The following is a 21,504-nucleotide window of genomic DNA, read 5'->3' on the forward strand; positions in this document are numbered from 1 at the left end:
AGAAAACGTGTGAATTGCAAGAACCCCATGAACTCTCATTTTGTTCCAGATGGTAACAAGACTGACTGAACTGAATGAGTCAAATTAATTATTATAAAAAAAATGTATCTGTTTACAGTATTTGATATGAAAATATTTTTGTTTAAGAGAACCTGAAGGATGCTGTTTATAGATCTTTGAATTCCTGTGGAGCTACACAGTTCTCATTTTTCTTGGAAACATATATCATTTCAAGAACCCATGCTTCACCTGTTTCAGGAATGATCTGGCGACTAAATGTGCTGATGCAAGCTTTCTTCTGATCTTTTTGTAGTAGTTTTAATGATGATTAACTGATTATTCGTCATGATGATTGAAACCCGTCTAGACCTTGTACAAGATTAATGCGAGCACTGCTGCGTATAATTCAAGACCCTATGGATGTGCAAACTGATTCATTTCTTATTTTAACAGGATTTTTTACTCCACTGCCATCCGCTTAACATTGAAATTTGACAGAATGCGGTTAATGTACAGTAAAATAAAATGTAAGGACACTGTGACAACTCAACTAATTTTATATTGCCAAAGCACTGGAATATTATATATAAACATTCTGCACGTCCCCACGTGTTTTGTGTGAGACACATGGCATTGCTTGTTTCGACGTGCCACGTGTCCTCCCTTCTCGTCTTTGTCCCCGCCCCCTTGTTTCCTCATTATTGATTGTTAATGATTTCATGCCCCGCACCTGTTCCCCTCTTGATTTGATTCCCTTTATTATGGCCTTGTGTCCTCTGTCCTGTGCTAGTTCGTTTTGTTACATGTCCTAAAGCACTTTATGTCTTGTTCCTGTCCTGTGGTCTGTAGCTTTAGTCAAGTCCAGTCAGTCTGCCTGCGCTTGGGTGACCTCCTTTGTTGAAGTCGATGAAATCGACACTTAGACTCCATTTACTGTCATTCAAAACGGGATCAAGAATACGATTATTGATTTCACAAGTTTTGGAACATTTGACTGACAAGTGGCTACCAAACTCCCTGCAACAAGCACACCATCACAGAGTATTTTGTGATGCCAGTTACCCCTTTCTGGTCCTAAACTAATGTGGTATTCCAATTGCATGCAACGCAAGGATATGACAGCCCAGGTGGATTTACGGCAAGATGTTACGTTTTTTTTTTTATTGCATCGACTTTGTAGAGTTACAGTCACACAAATTAAGTTTTGTACTTAGACACAGAGTTTCATTGTTTTGTATTAAGGCTCCATAATTGTGCGCTAAACAAGGGCTCCGTAAATGTGCGCTAAGCCTAAACAATTTTTTTTTCATTTAAGAATGAATTAATATATTCACCCTTGGCTAAACACTTTTTTTAAAAAGGAGTAAAGATGTTGAGCATACCTTGAGTATTTTTAAATTAAAAAAAAGTTTTAAAAATGATTTAATAAGATCAACTTGTCATTTTAAAACCAACAATGTGTGCTATAATAATAACCCAGCAACAATAACTTAATATATGATTTGTGACTTCCTGGCTGTTGCTGATTTTTTTACACTTTGAAACTTGACGAAATGCTTTATAATTTGTTTCTATAAACTTGATTTTGATTTGTCCAATTATGCGAACAGACTGACATTTAAGCATAGCTATTTCATTCAAGCCATCTTACAAAGTCTTAACAGTTTAGATAAATAAAAGCTTGAAGAGGGACAGACAAAATATATGTGAGTTTTTAATAAGAATGTGTTTTGGATTGGATGTAAACGTGTACAGTCAGAGAGAGAGTGGAGGTTTTAACTTTTACCTTAAACTTTTTTTTTAATGTTTTTTTTGTTGCTTTGCGCCAATCACAAAGACATTAAAAATTATGGAGTCGAAGAGAAGTCGACTCTTTTGGAGTTGACTCCCCATCCCTTGCTACTAGGTCGCTTACTGTACGGGACAGGCCATTCCCGCATCCATTACATGCGTTCCGGCAGATGGTTAACAAGAAGAACTTCGCTTATGCATTATAGGTAAGCGAGGAAGAGCTAAGAGGCCCACTGCACCCAACATATGCTATTCCAGACTACAGACCATGAGGTAATGAACACTGATAGCCGAGATCCGCCACTGCTCGGTCGGTGCATCAACTGGTCAGGAGACGGGAGTCTACGAGGACATTACGGCCACGTTCTTGTATGTACGTTTATATAGTGGTGGCAGAGTCCGAGTTACATGTTAGTGGCGTGATTCAATCAAGGCTTCTAGAAAGGTAGAGAAGGAGGGATTACCCCCATAGTGTTGTTACGCAATGTCTTGTTCCCACCTCTCAGGGAACTGAGGTTACGACAGTAACCACAGACATTTTCCACATCCTCCCTCTTTTTTAAACCTGAAATCTTAAAGATCTTCACATAGATGGTTTCTTATCACCGCAAACTAAACCTTGACAAGACTGAGCTGCTCTGTCCAAGACCTTCTTTGCTCAATCTCTCTTTATCTTGGCTGAAGGTCACATTGTCACCACCTGATGTACGGTAGTGTATAAAACACAGTTTCCAGAACTGGCCTTCACTCATCATACAGCAGCAATTATCTGGTCCAGCATGCAACGAAAAGAAATCACACAGAATTGTAGCATTTTTGTTTAGATTTGATATGGTTTGATTAGATTCATGACTCGCACGGAACTGATTTTCATGCATGGGCTACTAGTATGCAAATGTCTGTTGCATGACTTCCTTGTCACTTAAATTCCTTGAGCTCTTAAAATTCTTTATTCTAGTCGGTCCTTCAGCTGTTCATATCTGCTAGAATCACGATGCCACTTTTGACATTCATGTATTAAAGGATTTAAAGCGACATGAGTTTGAATACAACTTTGAAAATAAAACAATATTTTTGAAAAATAATTAAGTGATTCTCAAAAACAAGAAACAGCCATTATCAATGAAAACAATTTCCACAGGTCATTGGTCTACAATGAAAATTCAGTCACCATATACTAGGCTTCCTCACATCACTTTTCTATGTGAAACCAAAGACGTTATTGTGAAAATTATATTTTATTTTCATTCAACACACGTATGGCTGTGAAGGTCAGATGAAATTTGAATTGCTGTATTGAAATAACAACAACTTTTGAAATTACTGCTTAACAATAACAAAACTATCTGTAGAAATCAGTGAACTGTAATCTTAATCCCTCAACTGTATAGTAAGTGTTTCAAACCTCCGATTGCTTTTTAATCAATTCTATTAAAAGCAATTTATTAAAATAATAGTCTTGGAAAAGCACATACCTTCCAGATCATTGCTTTAGTAAGAATATGTTTCCTTATAAAGTTAATATGGGTGTAAATGTAAATGTGGTGTTTTACTGCTCCAGTCAATCCTGTTAAAGGCCTTCTCTGACCGTTATTAATCCTAACACTTTATGTTAGTGGGGAATGGGGGAGTCATTTTTCAGCACAACACCTGGAGCGAATGGAAAGCCTCGGTCCAATGCTATTTCCTCAAATAATGACATAATTGTGTCAACAAATTGCTTCTATTTGCAATTCCTGACAGCATTGCGCTGTTAAACGAATCAGCGGTGTGAGGTTTGGCTTGGTGTGCAGTATGGTCCAGTAGGTTTGAGGATCAGTCTTATTAACACATCAGAAAAACAAACACAGCACCTGCTTGTGGCTCAGCTGGCCTGGCTTAATTCTCTTTATAGTTTGGTTCATAGGAGGGGGGGTAACCATGTCAAGCATGTGATTTTACCCTCAGCAGCTGTGGGAGAGCTCTCTCACTCTCTTAACTTCCTTCTACAACCGGACCTTGTCCCAGTCCAAAGAAGTGACTATTCCCAAAACAAAATCGCTACGCTTACACCAAGGCGTAAGTGGGAACATCCATTAAAAATGTTCTACATCATGTCAGATTAAAAACATGTTTCATATCATCTCCTGCGGTAGGAATACTTAAAAGTTTGTTTTACGTTTTCACATAATTTAACTTCATGCTTATCTTGCTGGAAGCATTTTAAAATGATACATCTCCCTGAGGGGTTGATGATCTCTTTTGACTTTTCTTGTTTCCTTATGTTCTTTGTCATCAATAACCCTCAAAGTCCGGTTCCAATACTCAAGAACACAAGAACAGAGAATGCATGAAAGCACCCGAATGTGTTCTCGATATCAAGGAAGCATTGTATTACACGCCTACGGAATTAGCTTGAAGTCCCAGAAGTCACTGCAGCGCCACCATCCAAGTTCGTTCTTCCTAGGCTGCCTTGCAAGACCGGTCTCCACAAGAAAACAAGTCCGTCCTTTGTGTTTTTTGAATTAAGAAATGGGCCAGGTGCAGTTTATTTCCGGGTTTGAGGTCGAGAAGATCTGACATCGGCGTTGTCTAGAACGCAGCATTAGTAGGCCTAAGTTGAATTACAGTATGCAAATGGCCCACACGGTTACACTTCTCCATCTGTTTCAAAGCATTTACACCTCTGTCAAATAAATTATAAATCGCACCCTTCCTATCTCGTTACGTTCCGTCACATTCCAGAATGAATAAATATTCAACCCTCCTCACCTCCTTCAGGTTGAGTTAAGTGCCGACGGCAATCACGAGCTGCTGAAAGCAACATGTTTAACCGTGCAAGGCTGTCTTCGCAATTGACTTTTGGAAAAATAGCTTTGATTGCAATGTATCAGAGGAGCAATTTAGTTAATTAGAAACTGTCCAGATCCCTGACAGCTCTTTCAGCGAATGCAGGGCATCCCGCTCTTGTTGTTTTGTCATGCTAATGACTTATTTTAACAGGTGGTTTACTCAGCTAATGATGAAAAACTTGTTGAAAAAGTTATACTTAAGAGATTTCTAATGTAAAGTTTACTTTTCTTTCGTATTTATCACATATTTGTAACTGAAAAGCAGAGAAACGGTAAAAATGTTGGATTGTTGCAGATATCTTTTTACAAATGTGAAATGAATTACCAGTCCCCTACACTTTCCAAAAGATTAAAGTCGAGCATTTTAAGGATCTAATCTCGAGGGGCCATCATTACATGTTTCTATGAGAGCCCTGAAAATTCTGACAATGATCTGTACTTTACAATCAACACCGACAGACAATTTATAACGTGACCCTGTCCCTTCACACGATTTTGTTTATTTTATTGTATTCCTGATGCATCTATTATTAATGTTATAAGCCAAAATGTTGAATACAATTTGTAATGCAGGATTTAAGAAATGTATGTTTTATAAACTTTTCAAACTTTCACAAACAACCTATTTAAATAATAAAATAATGCACTCTTCTGTTCTTAAGATTTTGGACCCAAACCAAGCAGATGTCTTGTAATGGAACACTGAACCTTCACAAAATGTTATTTTATTGATGCATCAATTATTGATGTTGTATTCTAAGAAAATATGTGGATTACAGCTTTTAATACATTTCAGAAAATCATGCCTTTAAAACTTTTCCACTTTCTAGATATTTCGCAGATGATTTAATCTGAATAAAAATATATTTCAATAACAGTGTCACAGTCTACACAGCAGTGCATTGTTGTAGTTGGTACATCTGTGTTGTAGTTTACAGATGTGTGGTTTGGATCAGCTGTGTCTGTCCGCAGATGGTTGCCATGGGGCTAATGTTATTGTGTTGTCTCTAGAACACTCATGCTCTGTGCCACATCAATTAAACTCACCTCTCAGGCCAAAGACTAACTTGGTTTCAATGCTCATGTATGCTTTCACATGTTAAAACCCAATAATCAAAAGGAAAACGTTTTCGCTGAAATTTTGAGATCTTCAGCAACCACCAATGCGTAATAACTTTATTCATAAGCTTACATCATTGTGCGACATATATCTCATGACAACAAAACATGCAATACATTGCAACAGCAGGCCCATCACATTCAAAGTGTGTCATATGGCAAGCTATATACGATATTCTTACAAACAATAAAAAGAAACCTTAAATGAAAATTCAGTCATTTTGCTGATGTTGCTTTTTGCACGCTTGGGCGACGTTCTCATCAGTCGACTCCTCTGGGACGTAAGCAGATTGTTCTGAACCTCCTCTTTCACTCCCTCAAGCATTTTGTTTACTTCCTCAAGGCCAAAACAGGGAACCAAAATGGTGGATGCTTCCACTGGGAAGGATGACAGCCGGTCAAGGCTATTTCCTATGCAAGTGTCGGCATAAGAAATGGTTTTTATTCTATTTTTTGCCTCATAGAATGTAAATGCTTTTACATTGGTACAGAAATGAAATAAGGTTTCTATCTGTGGTTAGGTGAACGTCTAAAAAACACTTGATAAAGTGGCACAAAGTTGCAAACATTACTACTGTAACTAAAATTTTCTACAGAAAAAATACAACTCCCGTGCAATGCATGGTCTATTATATATTACCAAAAGCCACAGCTTGTATCACAGCTGTATGTGACTATCATCATTGAAAATGCCGTTTCCACCTTGTGATCATTTAAAAATCATTTCCATTTTGGGCCAGTTGAGAACAAAAACTAATACTGACAAACAGATAAGCATTGTTTTTTATTGTATGTCAAATGTAAGCATTTCATGTTTATTTTCCACTGCGTTTTGTGTTGTAATATGCACTTTTTTTTGTGTGTGCAACATTATCTCAAAACCAAAATACATTTTATAATACAAACACTTTATATACATTCTTTAAGCCGTGGTTTCATCCCAATGAAATTTAGCAGACGTTGTCACCAGACCATCTGGAGTTTTATTGTAATTAAGATGTGCAGTGTGTGTCCACTGCTTGAGGTATGGTTTCCTTCCCGTCTGGTCCTTTGAATTGCTCAACAGTGAAGAATCTTAATGAAAGCTTTGCGAAACTCAATGTTGAACGTGGTGTATATGATTGGATTAACGGCGCTGTTCACGTAGCCCAACCACGTAAAGGCAGTGTAGAGTTCAGCTGGGACATGGCAGTATGTGTTCACAATGTGTGTGATGAAAAACGGCAGCCAGCAGATGATGAATACACCTGAAAATAATGCAGACTGAAGTGAGATGAAGTGTAATGAATCAAACAAAACAGTCTGGGTGGTCGAGATCTTTTTAACAGCACTTTAGGAAGGAACTGCACTTAAGAGTTGAAACTTAGATAAAGACAAATTGCATTGTTTTATCCTGTGGATTGGAGGAGCTTTTAATATTAAGAAATATTGTGTAATTCCCCGCATAAAGGACCAAATCAAAAATCTGGTATTTTGAAATCAAATTCCTTTGTACAATGAAATTGAGACACACAAACATAGCACTGCAATGAATAGCCTATTAATGGAACAGTTTCCCCCAAAAAGAATATTTTGTCTTCATTTACTCACACTAAAGTTGTTCCAGATCTGTAAAAATGTCTTTGATTTGACATATTTTTGGAAGAATGCTCGTAACCAAACAGATCTTGGTCACAATTTCAAACAAAAGAAAAGAAATGTCGGAAAGCAAACAGTTCCGGGACACTACCATTGTAATGTTTTTCTACTATGGTAGTCAATAGTGGCCAATAACTGTTTGAATCTGTGTTCATCAGAAAAAAGACATTTACACAGATTTGGAACAACTCCAGGTGAGTAAATGATGACAGAATTTTCACTGTCCCTTTAAAACTATCTCTGCACTTTAAAGTCGTCATGAAATAAAAAAATGATCATTCTAATTGTTTTACACAGTGGTGAAGTATTTATTATAAATGATTTATCCATCCACATCATTATTTTTTAAATAATTTGCACTTGTAATTTTTAATCAAAACCGTTAACCTCTTCCCCCTCTCGAAACGACCTCTCTTCAGTCACAAGGAATGGTGCAGACTGGTTTACAATTCTGTCACCTTTTAACAATCCAATCAGTTGGTGGATGAAATAAAGCCCCGCCCTACATTTTTTTTTTCTCAACTCAGAAATCGTTTATGCTTCATGGGTATACGTCACGATACGAAAAAAAAGTCGCTACTTCCTTTTCATGCCGACATTAACCGGCAAAAGAAGAATTTAACTCAAAAAAAAAACATTTCCACCTTGACAAAACTGCTAAAACTAAGTACATGCTTACCAAGGACAATAGCTAACATCTGTGTGGCTTTCTTTTCCTTCTGCTGGGAGATTTTGCGCTTGTTAAGAGACTTCACTGACGTCTGCGTTTTGCCGTTGGGTGAGACCTGGATCTCAAACGCTTTGGTCACTTTCGCAATATTGCTGGTGTTGCCGTTTCTTTCGGGTTTGACGCCAGCTTCAGGCGACGGGGGTGAGATGTCAGTCTCTCTCAGGTTAGTGTTAACCAGCCTGCTGTGTTGACTCGTATCACACAGATCCTGCTTCTTCTGTCTGGGAGGATTTAAGTTTGAGATTTCATCCATTTGGATGTCGTCCGCATTGTTTACCACCTCCTTTATGAAGATCTGTCAACGGAGAAAACATTGAGGTATAAATGTAATTCAGAAGAGCACGTTATCTTCCTTATGATGGCAATACACAGCAAAAAAAGTAACTGTTAACTTGGCAGTCCTCTTGTGTATGGGTTCAATCACTGCAATAACGGATGGTAAATGAAATTATCATTTAATATTTTCAGTCACGCTATCATTTTTCAAATGTCATCTGTAGTCATAGCAGCAGATAAGACAAGCTGTTAGAGACAAAAAACTGCTGGTGAGAACTCTATTTTGAAAGGCAGAGCTATATTGGTCATACCACATTTTTGTTGTTCACAGGAATATTCCCACTGGACTTGACGATCACAGTGCACAGTTTCACATCATCGGGGTGTGTGCACTTCTGGAAAAAAAACACACACATAGATATAGACCAGACTGCTGTGACAGATTTGTACTAGAAGCGATTTAGATGTTCCATTGTGATGTACCCGCTTTGGGAAATTTGAGCAACAAGGTTGATAACACAAACATTTTGTAAATGTCATAGGTCATATTGTTTTTATGCCAAAAAGTCCGTTAACTGTGTACATCAAAACAGACGGACTTCTACAGCTTACATTTTAACGAAATTCTTTAGATCTAAATCCACACAAGCTTTGAATTTCGATTGTAAACACGTGATATACAATACGAAGAGATAAGAAATTTTGTACTTTCTCCTGAAATATACATGATGTTGATCTAAGCCTCTTTGTGCATCAGAATGCTGTGGAGGAGACTGTCAAGGCAGAGACCACTGATACGAGATCTGATGTTTATTTTTGCTGTCAGAACATGGTATCAGAGCTCCCTAACCACAAATGGCTCTCTATAATGCACTGATGCCCTTGTAGCGGCTCGGGCTGGGTAGATAAGCTATCAGTTTCTTTGAATAATGGTATACTAAATTTATTCTGGAGCAGCATAAGCTCTGGAGTGAAGCCTGCGTGTGTCTGTTCTGCTTAAAACAGTGCGGCGACTAACAATGCCTTATAACAACAGAGGTATGAAGCAACGGTCATTTCCTGCACGCTGCGCATTGATTTGCTGTATGACCAGGGAATCAATACAAGAAAAGGTCATTTTAAATACACTAAATCGCAGATGCGGGGCAGTTTGTGTGTAGCTTCTGTTCTAGGAAACAGGTGTGAAGCGACGAAGCAGATCCAGAATATTTGCTCAAAGAATGTAACATTGGTAATAACTTAATGGATGATGCACTCTCAGTGTGCCATAGCAGTTATGTGCAGGGTGAATTCATAATTTTTCTTCCTCCAAAATTGATGTGAATGTTTTCACATGGCTCCTTTCAACAAAATCGTCGCAATATTAATGCGTAAAATGTCCTCATGATAAGGTCAGAAAATTTGGGGGGCAGAGAGTACAGATGATTGTACGTTTTGCAATACGGTATAACAGAAATTCAACTGTTGAGTGTAAGAAATTTGGTGAAGTGACATAGTTCTAAAGTGACAGAATAATTGTGATAATTAATTGCGATTTAAAAGTTTGAGGAAAATGATCATGATTATTATTTGGCACAAAATTAGTACTAAGTTAGCGCATGAATAATCTCACATTATAAGGCTTTGTCATCATGTAGTGTCACATTTATCTCATAGCGTAACTGTACATTATGCACCGGTAACATCTGTCTTCATGCGATATGTTAATTAAGTTATTCATTTAGCTGACACCTAATATCTCAAAGTTGAGGCAAAATAACAAGGATTTACGGCAAACTTTGGCAGAACGCATTAACAACCTATTCTATATTTCAGGAGTGTGTTCAGAACTACCCAGCTGTTCATTACTGTTTTTCTGCAGATGGGAATTAGTTTGCTATGGGACTGACAGTGCTGATGAATTACAAAAGAATTTATCAGCACTGCACCTTTTTAACAATCTCAATGTATTAAACTGAACTAGTGAGCCAGGTAAATAGTCATTGCTCATTGCTCTGTTTATGGCAGTACCTTTATAGTGGAGCTCATGTCCACGTCTGTAACCGGGAAGGTGCGCTTGGTGTTCACCCGTTTCCGTCGCTTACGCAATACTACGTAAATCTGTACATATACTAGTAGGGTAATGATGAAGGGCACGTAGAAGGAAACAATGGAGGAGTACACTACAAAGGCAGGGTTGGCGATCACACACAGGGCATCGTCATGGGTGACTGCAATATAAAACAGAAGGAAAATGAGTCTGTGACTAATTTGGCTGACAATAGCACAATCCATTCACCTATCAATAGCTCTCAATTGACAATAAGTGAACAGAAATAAAATAAGGTAATTATATAGACGTAGAGATTAAGTTGGGAACCACTGGTGTAGGCTATATAAAGCTATATATTGACCACCAGCTGATATTGTATCTAGAGTCTCACCTCAGGGGTCTTGGTGTGGTAAAAGATATAAAATTGTATCTCGACAATGCAGTCGCCTGTGGAGTGTAATACTCAACTTCTCAGCAGTCGAGCAACCTAAAGCAGAATTTGTCCACATTTCCCTGACCCCCTTCATTTCACCATCAACATTCAGACAGAGAAATGACTTTCAAATGAATAGATGACCTAACCTTTTTTACCTGTCCTAACACCTATTTCCAACATCAGTCTTGCAGGTGGCAGATGCTACATTGCACAATAATACTTGTTATTTTAGAGGACAAGTTAATCCAGCTTTTCCTTCGGGTTATTTTTCAATGTAATTCTGTATATCTATTTATATAAAAAAATATCATTTAGCATTTTCTTTGCTTTATTAAAATGGGTTTGGCATGATCCAATCAAAAGTAAATGTTTATACTTACTAGAATTATTAAGTCCAAAGAGCAGCGGACATGATACAGCAAAAGACAGAATCCACACAACGGAGATCATAACCGTGACTCTTCTTTTGGAGCTGTAGCGTGTGTTGTATAACATGGGCATGGCCACAGCTGTATACCTGTGGGAGATAACAGGGAAAATTTCATGTTACATTTTAAACAGAAATCAAGGGCTTATGGCGTGGCAGGTTAGTATGGTGCCCTGCTGCCAGATGCTCTAACTATATCATCTGGATACAAAAAGCACAATTCTTGCCACATGACTATTCAGAACTTAAAGCGTAACTTAAAAAACCCACTAAAATGCCTTACCTAAAAGGTACAGCTTTGTTTTTTTTATGTGTTCACAATTTAAAAGCGCCAGTAGTTTATCTTCTCCAGACTGGAATTGGATGAGAAGCTGAAGTGCAAAATGTGACCCAGTCGCAGTTTAATTCAACCATTAATTTCCCTATAAATCCAATATCTGACATGGTCTTACTCAAGCAATATTAAAGGTATCAAGGTAATATTTTCACACAATGTTCTTTACGTTATGAAGAATGGTTTAATATGGAAAACAGTAAATTGCCAAAAAGTGTCTAGCTGGATTTTCAAGACTGGGTCACAAATGATGTCATAAAAAAGATAAAAGATAAAAACATTATCAAAAATGGATCTTCTGTATTGCCTGAACACTGTGAAATGTTGTTGGTTTAACTTAGTTTTAGTTCATTCAACTCAATATTAGTTGATAGATATCCCGAAGGCTTAAATAGTCCTCCTAAAAACCAAACTTTTATGTGTACTTCAATGTCATTATGGTCAATCCAGCCTTATGATGATTAAACCAGTATATCTTGATATTTTATGTATTGGCTTTGAATCAAAATGTTTCATGAAAAATGCTAATCAGACCAGAATGAACCTCTATCCGAGTTTTGAAGTGACAAAGTCTTTAGAGAATCATCGATTTGAGCATCACAGAAATTTGGCTTAAAATCCCGGATACAGAACTGATATGTGATCCTGTGCCAGTCGAGCAACAGCCAATGAGATGAATAGGGATGCTACTGACTCATTTTCTCCACGTTAAAAGACCTTCTTAAGCAATAAACAATTTGAGTAGTATTTACATGCATTAACTCACATTATATTTTAAACATTACAGCCTATAACAACAACCTCTTCACCAGAACTGTGTTATTTGCAGGTAAAAGTTTTAATCAATCAATCAAAGTCACTGACTGTAGCTGTGACACGCCCTCCCGACTAAGACCGGTTCCTCCCAAGGTTTTTTCTCCATTTCCTCATCATTGGAGTTTGGGTGCCTCGCCACACTGTGTTGCTAGCTCACAGACTGCTGATACTAGATATTAGACTAGCTTAAAGGTTTGGTAAATTCCGTTGGCATCGACTTAGAATGATCGTGCTTGTTCTAGAAACACCATGCACTGTTTTTTCACTCTTTTCTTTTCTCCTGTAAAGCTGCTTTGGAACAATGCGCATTGTGAAAAGGGCTATATAAATAAAATTGGATCGAATTGAAGTTGTTCCCTCTTATGAGCCCTACAACCGAATAACATCTTGGTCAGCATAAGACGAGCGCTCTTGTAATTGCAGTGCAGAATCACCTACCTGTCAATACTGATGGCACACAGATTGAGTATGCTCGCTGTACACATCATCACGTCCAGGGTGACGAAGATGTCACAATGAATTTTGCTGAAGCGCCACTCTCCCACCACCTGGGAGTACAGACATAGATAGCTAAAAGCTCTTCTAATTATAGAACAATGCATCTGAATGCAACCTACACCGCAAACTACAATCTGTTTTAATCTGTTGCTCTGGGAATCGATCCACAATACTCATATTTTTAGATTATAAAAATCCATGGTTACGACCTCTCGTTCTTCTCACTCGAAAGTCCAAGACTCGGTTTGCGTCAGTTTCAGTCGCGCTCCGTAATAATGTTTCAACCAATAAACTATTGGCATTCTCTATGGTTTATGGGATAAAACTGGCAGAGAAGCAATATAGCAGAGGTCAGCCGCATCCACGGTTTGCAGCTTCAGAGTTGGCTGGTAGAGTTCTCTGAGGTACCTCTGGTTAATGTGTGTCCTCAGGCAAGCTGAGGGCCTCAGATACCTCTTGATGGGCCTCGGTCACTGCCTCTGGAGTTTACATCACTGTCATTGATTAAAGAATTATTTGACACATCTAATGAAAGTGGCTGGGACTTGCCGGATTCGGTTCATCACCATATCCCCTAACTCGGATGAAATGAGTCTCTCTAGCGCCAATCTCAGACGTAGCTGCTGATGTGAGAGGAGGGAGAGAGGGGTACACACAACTAAGAAATAAAAACCTTTTTAAATTGCTTTGTATAAGACCCAGTTAATCTAAAGCACTCGATTTGATTGAAACTGACTTCTTGCAAACGTAATTAGCATACATTCGTGACTCATGTTTCGACGTGTTCTACCAATTCTTTTCCATGTTGTTTACGGAAAGCGTGCGTCTTCTGGAATGACAGCTAATATACACTCATTAGTCCTTATAATAAAACTGAGCACTTTCACATCGCACTGCACGTGCGGCACTTGTTTCTAATTTAGCTAATAAACAGACTGTCAGCAAGAAAATGACAACTTTTAATTTAAGCCCCCTCTCGCAGCAGTTCTCCTTATTGCCCCGGCAGCTCTGTTCAAGTGTGAGAAATAATTTAATCAAAATTTCTTATGACTTAAACTATTGACCGTGACTGCAGTTACTCAGTGCTGACCTTTAGGAGAAAAACAATATGTAAGTCACAAAGTTAATTTAAAACGGGGTGATATAATCATAGAAATACTCATAAAAGGTTGCATCAGAGAAACAGAGTCTTAGATCTGAAGGGAGTATATTTCAGCCTATGGATTTTCCTTGCAATTTGATAGCCTCCGTAATAAATATGGGTCAATGACATACACAAGGACGTATTCTGTTATCCAAGTCATGCATGGGTAAATATAGGAATATCTGTAGCTAAGATCAGATATTGCTAGAATTAGATGCATCCTAGCGGCTACCGAAAATTGATTGGCTGCTGTGAAATGAGATTCCTGAAGCTTTTAGATAGTTCATTCTTGAACACATTGACTCTTGTGCGTTATCAAGCAGTTGGACAAAGTAATTTCAGTCAGGGAAAAATCGATTAATCTATCCTTGCATTACAAACCATACATCGGGCAACCATTTAAAGCACAGTTCACCCATGAATGAAAATTATTTTATCATTAACTCATGTCATTTCAAACCTGTTTAACTTTCTTAATACTGCAGAACACCTAAGAAGATATTTTGAAGAACTTTGGTAACCAGACAACATTGGACCAAATCTTTTGTATTCCACAAAAGAAAGGATAACATGCGGGTGAATAAATGATGACAGAGTTTTTATTTGATCTCTTTAAGTATTGGCAAAGACCATCAGAGAACATCTGGAACCTACCTCAAGGTAAACCACCCATGGCATTACAAGCGTCGCAACTAGCAGGTCAGCCACGGCCAGGCTGACTATCAGGTAGTTGGTGGTGGTCTGCAAGGCTTTCTCCCTGGAGACGGCCATGCACACCAGAACGTTGCCAAAGACGATGACAAAAATGAGGAGCGTGAGAAGCATGGCATAATAATTATACTGGTGCCTTCCCCCTTGTCCCGTGGCATTAAAGTCCTGGGATACATTTTCAAAGAAGCTCTCATTGTAGGCATACTGCATGAAGACGTCCATCAGATGGAGATGGCTGAAGCCAAGTAGAGGCTCTAGAACCACAAACAAAAGTATAAAAAAGTTTGAAATTGTGTTTAAATGGGTGTGATTATACAATGTGTCCCATCACATTTTGCCTTGACCAATCAATATTCTAGAACACCTGCATTTACTGAAAGTCCAGGGCAATGGCCTTGCGCTGTGTAAAGTCTATTAGTTTTTTATGGGAGGTTGTTCACACAGCTGCCCTGAAAAGCCTGTGTTTGGACACTGGATGTGACTTGACTAACTAGGACAGAAGTCTCCTCCCTCCATACTGTTCTCCCTTATACAACATCCAAGAAAACAGACAAAAACATAAGCAAACATCAGCTAAATAACACGTAGATGCTGCAGGAAAACAGTTTTACAAAATATCTTGACAAAGGAGATTGTAGTTCATACTGTCTCTACGAATTAGAAAAAACAGAAACTGCACAGTGAGCAGTTGTTATGAATGTGTGAGATTTAGCAGAACTTGCAAAATTATACTGAGCTATAGGCACAATGTTTATTATAGACGTAATAAGAAAATGAATGGAGTGAATTTGCATAGGATGACAAACTGACCTATTCTGGGCATCTTAATGATATTTGATTCAGAATAGAGGTCTATGTGTTTATTAAAGTTTGTCAAGAGAAGTTTGTAAGTTTTTCAGATTTTTTCATGGAAGAAACATATGGAAGTCTAATAAATGGATAATATACATCCGTTCCTTATACGACACTGGCTGATTCTTGTAACATTGAATCAAACATGATGATACTGTGTTATAAAATGCATTTCTAATTTAAAAATATGTTATAGCATATTACACTTATATTAGGATGGCCAACACATTTTTTGCCAGGTAAATCATGTTAAATGTTTTTATTATAAGGCATAATTACTGCAATGCAAAATGTATTTAATACATTAGTGAGTTTTCATTCAACTAAACTGTTCTGACTGGTTTTATGTAAATGATACGGATACTGTCGGGAAAAGGTGATAAGTTCGCTTGGACATCACCGCACCCCAAACATAACATCTTTCTGATCTCAGCAGAGCTTCCATCCACAGTGGTGCCACAAAAACATGTTAAAAGAAAGAACTGCAAAAGCAATATGTCAACACGTACTGCAAAGCATTAAACATCACAGTTAAAATGCAATTTGCTATACTCTTGTCCAAATGGACCACCACTGAATCCTTATTGCTTTTCGTCGACATAATTGCCTCTTTAGCGTCTCAGTGTCAGTTCAGTTCTGATCATAGAAGCTGTTAAGGCTTTCTAATGTTGATGAAACAACACAGCTGACGCACCGTGCGCCTTTTCAATCAGACATACTTAACACACTCATTTCGCTGTGTTTTTGTTTGATGGGTTTTAATTGGATTTTAAAGAGACATTAAGGACGTGCATTTATCTTTAAGTGTAAAATTACGAAGAAGCCGAGGTCTCCCTGTGCACAAACGAAACGCTCTTTCGTCCCTTAGACATGTTTTTTTCCAAGTTGAACGATGGTTATTTTGAACTAAAACAATAAACATAAAGGAGTCATTTAATTACAGGTGGACTGTTGTGTACAGTTGTTTGATTTAAAGTTCCTATTATTTGATGCAGATATATATTTAATAAAATACACATTTCAAACCCTATTCCACATTTTTATCCCGCACACACACACAAAACACACACGGACAGCAAAATCGTGAAAAGCTTAGTTAACACAACATTTGGAGAGATTAAATCACTTTTAAATTGATACTTACCCAGTTATATTTTCCCCAGGCAGTAGTATAAAGTTAGTCTAAAAGTGTCAGATAATTTATGGTCTTACCGATTAACTGTTACTAAAGTATAGTGCTAAACACTGACCCTGCTTTCTAATGATCGATCAGCAACACATGCAGTTCACAAACAAGTCAAATTGCCGTGTTGTACCTTCAAACCGCAACTTTAATCCAAAGCGCGGATGTATCCAGTTTATGTTAAATCCACTCTTCTCCGTCGGACAGGCATGGCCATATGTTACCGTATTCCTCTTCTCTCTCGTTTACCTCTCCACGGCGAAGCAAATTGTAAACCGGCAAACAGAGCTACTTCCACAAAGACATTTAATTTTTTTTGGATATCAATTGGGCGAATTTGATTTCCCTACAGTTTGCAGAGACACGCGTATCCAGTTCGTTCCAAAGCGGAGCCTCGCCATGCGCGTCTGAGCGCAGCATCTGAGCGCGCGCTTTCCGCACGCTAACCTTCAGCATCAGCTGAGGGAGCGTCTCACAGTCACAGTCTCCACCAGAGATTGAGAAGGTGGAAAAACGAGGCGGGGCTGTTACATAAACACAAATGAGAATAAAATACAAGCGTTTTCAACAACATTTCGTTTTCTTTTCTAAACCTCGTTTTTCTTCCTTTCTTAGAATGCATTCACCTACAAACTGGAAACTATATGTGTATGCCGCAGGGATATACAGTAGGGCGGCATGGGTTTATTTCCTATTTTTTTACATCAATGACTGAGCTTATTTTCAGGGATCAGATTTTCAGAGGTTGAGTATATATGAAGTGAAGAATATTACCGCACATTTATACCCACGTAGATAGAAGTTGCAATTTTGATAATAATATATATTTAAGAAATATAACCTGTGCAAAAATGAACAATATTTTATTACTTACTTCCTCATGTTATCGGATTTTATTCTTGTGGAAAAAAATTGAAATGAGACAGTTATCAAAGATAACTTTTTTGTATGCTCCAAGCACACCCTTAACGTTTAGCTTTGTAAAGGAATTGAACATTTTCATTTGTATTGACTAGGAATAAGATATCAAGTTCAAAGAACAAAACTGACCTTTGACGTAAGTTTTCACAGTAAAATCTGCCATACGACGGATTTTTAGCAAGCTTTAACAGTAAAACAAATTTGGAATACAAAAAAACGTGTGAAAAAGAAAGATGTGAAATATGTAATGCACACAAGTATGAAGTGATTGTTTAGATATTTAATCAATACTAGGATCGAAAATGTGTATTTAAAAGAAAAGCAACTCTGACCAGTACGTTATGACAAAAACCCTTGTCCTAAAATATTTTATATGATAACCTTTTAAACAAATCTCATATCTTTAAATTGCTATTATTTGTCATCCAAGACATCCAAGAGATGAATTGGACATTGCATTTCCCAATCCCCTGATTCTAACTCACAGCTGTTAGGTGACATATTTTCCAAAACTAGATTACATGGCGCATTACCGCCAGATATGAGCAAACATCACTGGTACCCACAGTAGATTAGTTTTACGTCTTGTCTTGGGGGCTAGGATTGAATTAGATGCTGTTAAATGGACTTCAAGACTCTACAACCCAAGATTACAAGATACCTTCCCTCTCTCCCCTCTCCACGGATGTGAGCAAGAAGCAGAAGTATGATTGGAAAACTGAATCGAAGTGTAGTCTCAGACAAGGTGGGTGTAAACCATGCACAGAAATTAGATTTTTCAACTTCTAACATCACATTTGGACATGTTGATGCTGCACACAATTAACGAAAAGGAAAAATAACTTTTTATAGGAACAGATCAACCAAAGGTAAATATGTCATTATTTATTCACCCTCATGGCATTTATCTGTATATGACTCTTTCTTCTCTGGCAAACAAAAGAAGATATTTAAAAATAATGTCTCAATGGTTTTGGGCCATACAATGGAAGTCAAAAGGGGACAACGTTGTCCGGTTACCAACATTCTTCACAATATCTCCTTTTGTGTTCTGCAGAAGACAGAAAGTCATACAGGTTTGTGATGACATGAGGGTGAAAATGAATTACATTTTTTGGGTAAACTATCCCTTTAACAACTTGTGTGTAGCCTAAATGTTAAACAGAATTGTCTCAGACTCTCCTGCCAGTAAAGTAAGTCAGCCAGATCGTCCAGTTTAAAGCAAATGATCTGTGTAAGGTAAGACTGAAATGGGCCAATTTGGCAGGTTAATGTCTGATTTCTACCACAGCATTTTGGACAAATATTTTTTGCCTTTTATAATTGTGCACTAATGTTTAGAACTGGCATTTAACATTAATGTTGTTCAAAATGAATCTGAGTGCCGCATACTATACATTTATTCATTTGGCAGAAGCTTTTATCCAAAGCGACTTACAGTAGGAGAGCATATAAACATTTTGTCAGCACGCTATACAGTACCAGTTTACAAGGCCATGCTACTAGGAGGATTTATGCTGGAGTTAGGGAGAGAATGAACAAACTGTATTAATTATTTTAGACATAAGACATAGACAGTTATTGGTGACAGCTAGTGCATACTCCGTATCAGTGGTTCCCAACCTGGGGTCAGGTCAGTCCCTAGGGGGGCGCTAGTGTTCACATGAGGACCGCGGGAGCTGACATACATTGAGGTTAAATAAAGTTGCATAAAATGTTCAACTAATCCTTTTATATAAAAATCATGTGCTTACAATGACACAACAATGCTTCAAACATTTAACAACTTTTATTAAAATAAACAAACCACAAATCGAAAGTAGAATGTCGGCAACTACCTCACAGTCGACTGCTGGCCACACAAACATAATAAAGCATAACATAAAATCCAGGCCTGGTCCTCTCTCGTCATACACTCCTGTTGCTCGTCCTTTTATGCTTCGGATCTCCTCTGTGAGAGATGCGAGACCGGTGCAACACGTAGCTGACACTCATCACTCTCGTTCCTTCAAGGCTCTCCTCCCACCTGCTCGTTTCAAACGTTAATGCGGTATTTCTTCGTCAGAAATGAAGAAAGAGTTTATATGCTATGACAAAAACTTTAATTTAGGTTTTATTGAAGGAAAAGACAAGTCTCGGCCAGATTGTTTGTTCTGTGGTGAAAAATTGGTAAATGACACCATGAAACCAAGCAAAATGAAAAGACACCTTGTAAAATAAGCAGTAATTGACAGTAGCCTGAAAAAGAACCTGAACATTTGTTTGAGAATTCAAGTACAAATGTCATTAAAATCTTTTAAATTACTCATCTTAACCATTTCATTTCATTTACGATTAAATTATTTAATGTAATTTATCTATATTTTATATCTATACATGTGTGTGTGAGTAGAAATTATGTGTGTACACACACACACACATATATGAGGGTTGGATGGGGCTCCGATTGCCATATATGTACGTGGGGGGGGCCCAAGATTGGGAACCACTGCTTTATATAACCCTAAGTGCATTATTGTTCAGCAAGTATAAGCTATTTTTCTGCTTAGACATAGAAGGATGGAAAGCAAACAACCCTGTTGGCCTACAGGGCCAACATTACAGTGTTTCCACCATCAACACCATTGATTTTACGCACCGTTAGAAACACCACACACTATATTCACAGTAAGCTTATAACCACAATTCCTATCGTAAACTATTTATAAACGGCTTCCAGCTTCCAAGTCAGTTGAAAAGTTCAGCGCTCAAATAGCCTAGTGGAAAAGGTAAAAGTCAGCATTTATTCGGATCTGAAAGTCAAACCTGAAAGTGACTTTAGGCCTCTTGCTGACGACATGCTCTTTTCCTTGAGCGATTCGGATGAAGGTGATTCTTAAGTCGGCCGGCATTGAAGTTAATAGAGTAGGTCTATAATGAAGAGCCTTCTTTTGACTCGATGCATAAATTCATGTGGTAAATATAAGGACGTTCTCCATGAGACCAGAGTGTCAAGAGATTTGTGCATAAATTTGGCAAGGAGAATTTCATTAAAGCCAACTGACAAATGACTTACCCAATACAATAAAGTGCTAACATCATTTAACATCCATTTGCAATCCATATTGCTTATAAAACTAAATTTAATAAAACAAGATGTATGTTTTTGATTTGATGTTGGCGTATCGAAGGAAAGTCACCTGGGCGTGCAGAACTCCATCACGTAAGCATGTAACACTGAATTCCAAAGTCCTTTTTAAAGGTCGGCTTGTTAAAAACTTTTTGTAGCATCACAAATCTAAAATGTCATCCTGCAACGATGATAAATCACCATGCACAACACAGGGCTGCAAAACTTTCAGACTAATGTCCTTTAAAGTAATGAGGGACGGCCTTACACTAGCTATAACGACTCACCGCCGCGCCACGGGAGAATACAGTACAGCCTGATCAGGAACATTTCCTTCACTTTAGGAGCTACATCACAATGAAACTGGCTGACCCTGGGCTCCAACAAATCATGCAAGAGAGAGAGCCAGAGGGCTACTATTATAAGACGACTCGGGCCGAGTGGCCTCTATTAACATCTGCTGATGAGGATTCTTATTGAGAATGCAGAACAAACTTTGATGGCAGCCATTCCCGAAAATGTGATTTTAAACTTTTTATCGAACTTGATGTGCTATTGACGGGCATGAAGAGACTCCTTTAATACGCTGTGCCTGGGTGATGCTGCAGGTTCAGAAGAAAGTAGGTTGAAAAGCGATAGAAGAGAGTCTGGCTGCG

The 21,504-nt window shown here is 38.0% G+C and overlaps 1 protein-coding gene across 1 annotated transcript; it reads right to left on the reverse strand.

Annotated features, from left to right (window-relative positions):
* Positions 1-6,570: 6,570 nt before the first annotated feature.
* On the reverse strand, positions 6,571-17,251 carry drd2a (dopamine receptor D2a). The gene is made up of 8 exons (XM_056756833.1): positions 16,952-17,251; positions 14,727-15,037; positions 12,869-12,978; positions 11,234-11,370; positions 10,396-10,595; positions 8,697-8,780; positions 8,059-8,404; positions 6,571-6,988 (listed from the first exon to the last, which is right to left on the reverse strand). The coding sequence occupies exons 2-8, from the start codon at positions 15,003-15,005 to the stop codon at positions 6,801-6,803; spliced, it is 1,344 nt and encodes a 447-aa protein (XP_056612811.1). The 5' UTR covers positions 15,006-15,037; positions 16,952-17,251; the 3' UTR covers positions 6,571-6,800.
* Between the last annotated feature and the right edge of the window lie 4,253 nt (positions 17,252-21,504).

This window comes from Triplophysa dalaica, chromosome 9, assembly GCF_015846415.1.
Source record: "Triplophysa dalaica isolate WHDGS20190420 chromosome 9, ASM1584641v1, whole genome shotgun sequence".
NCBI lineage: Eukaryota > Metazoa > Chordata > Actinopteri > Cypriniformes > Nemacheilidae > Triplophysa > Triplophysa dalaica.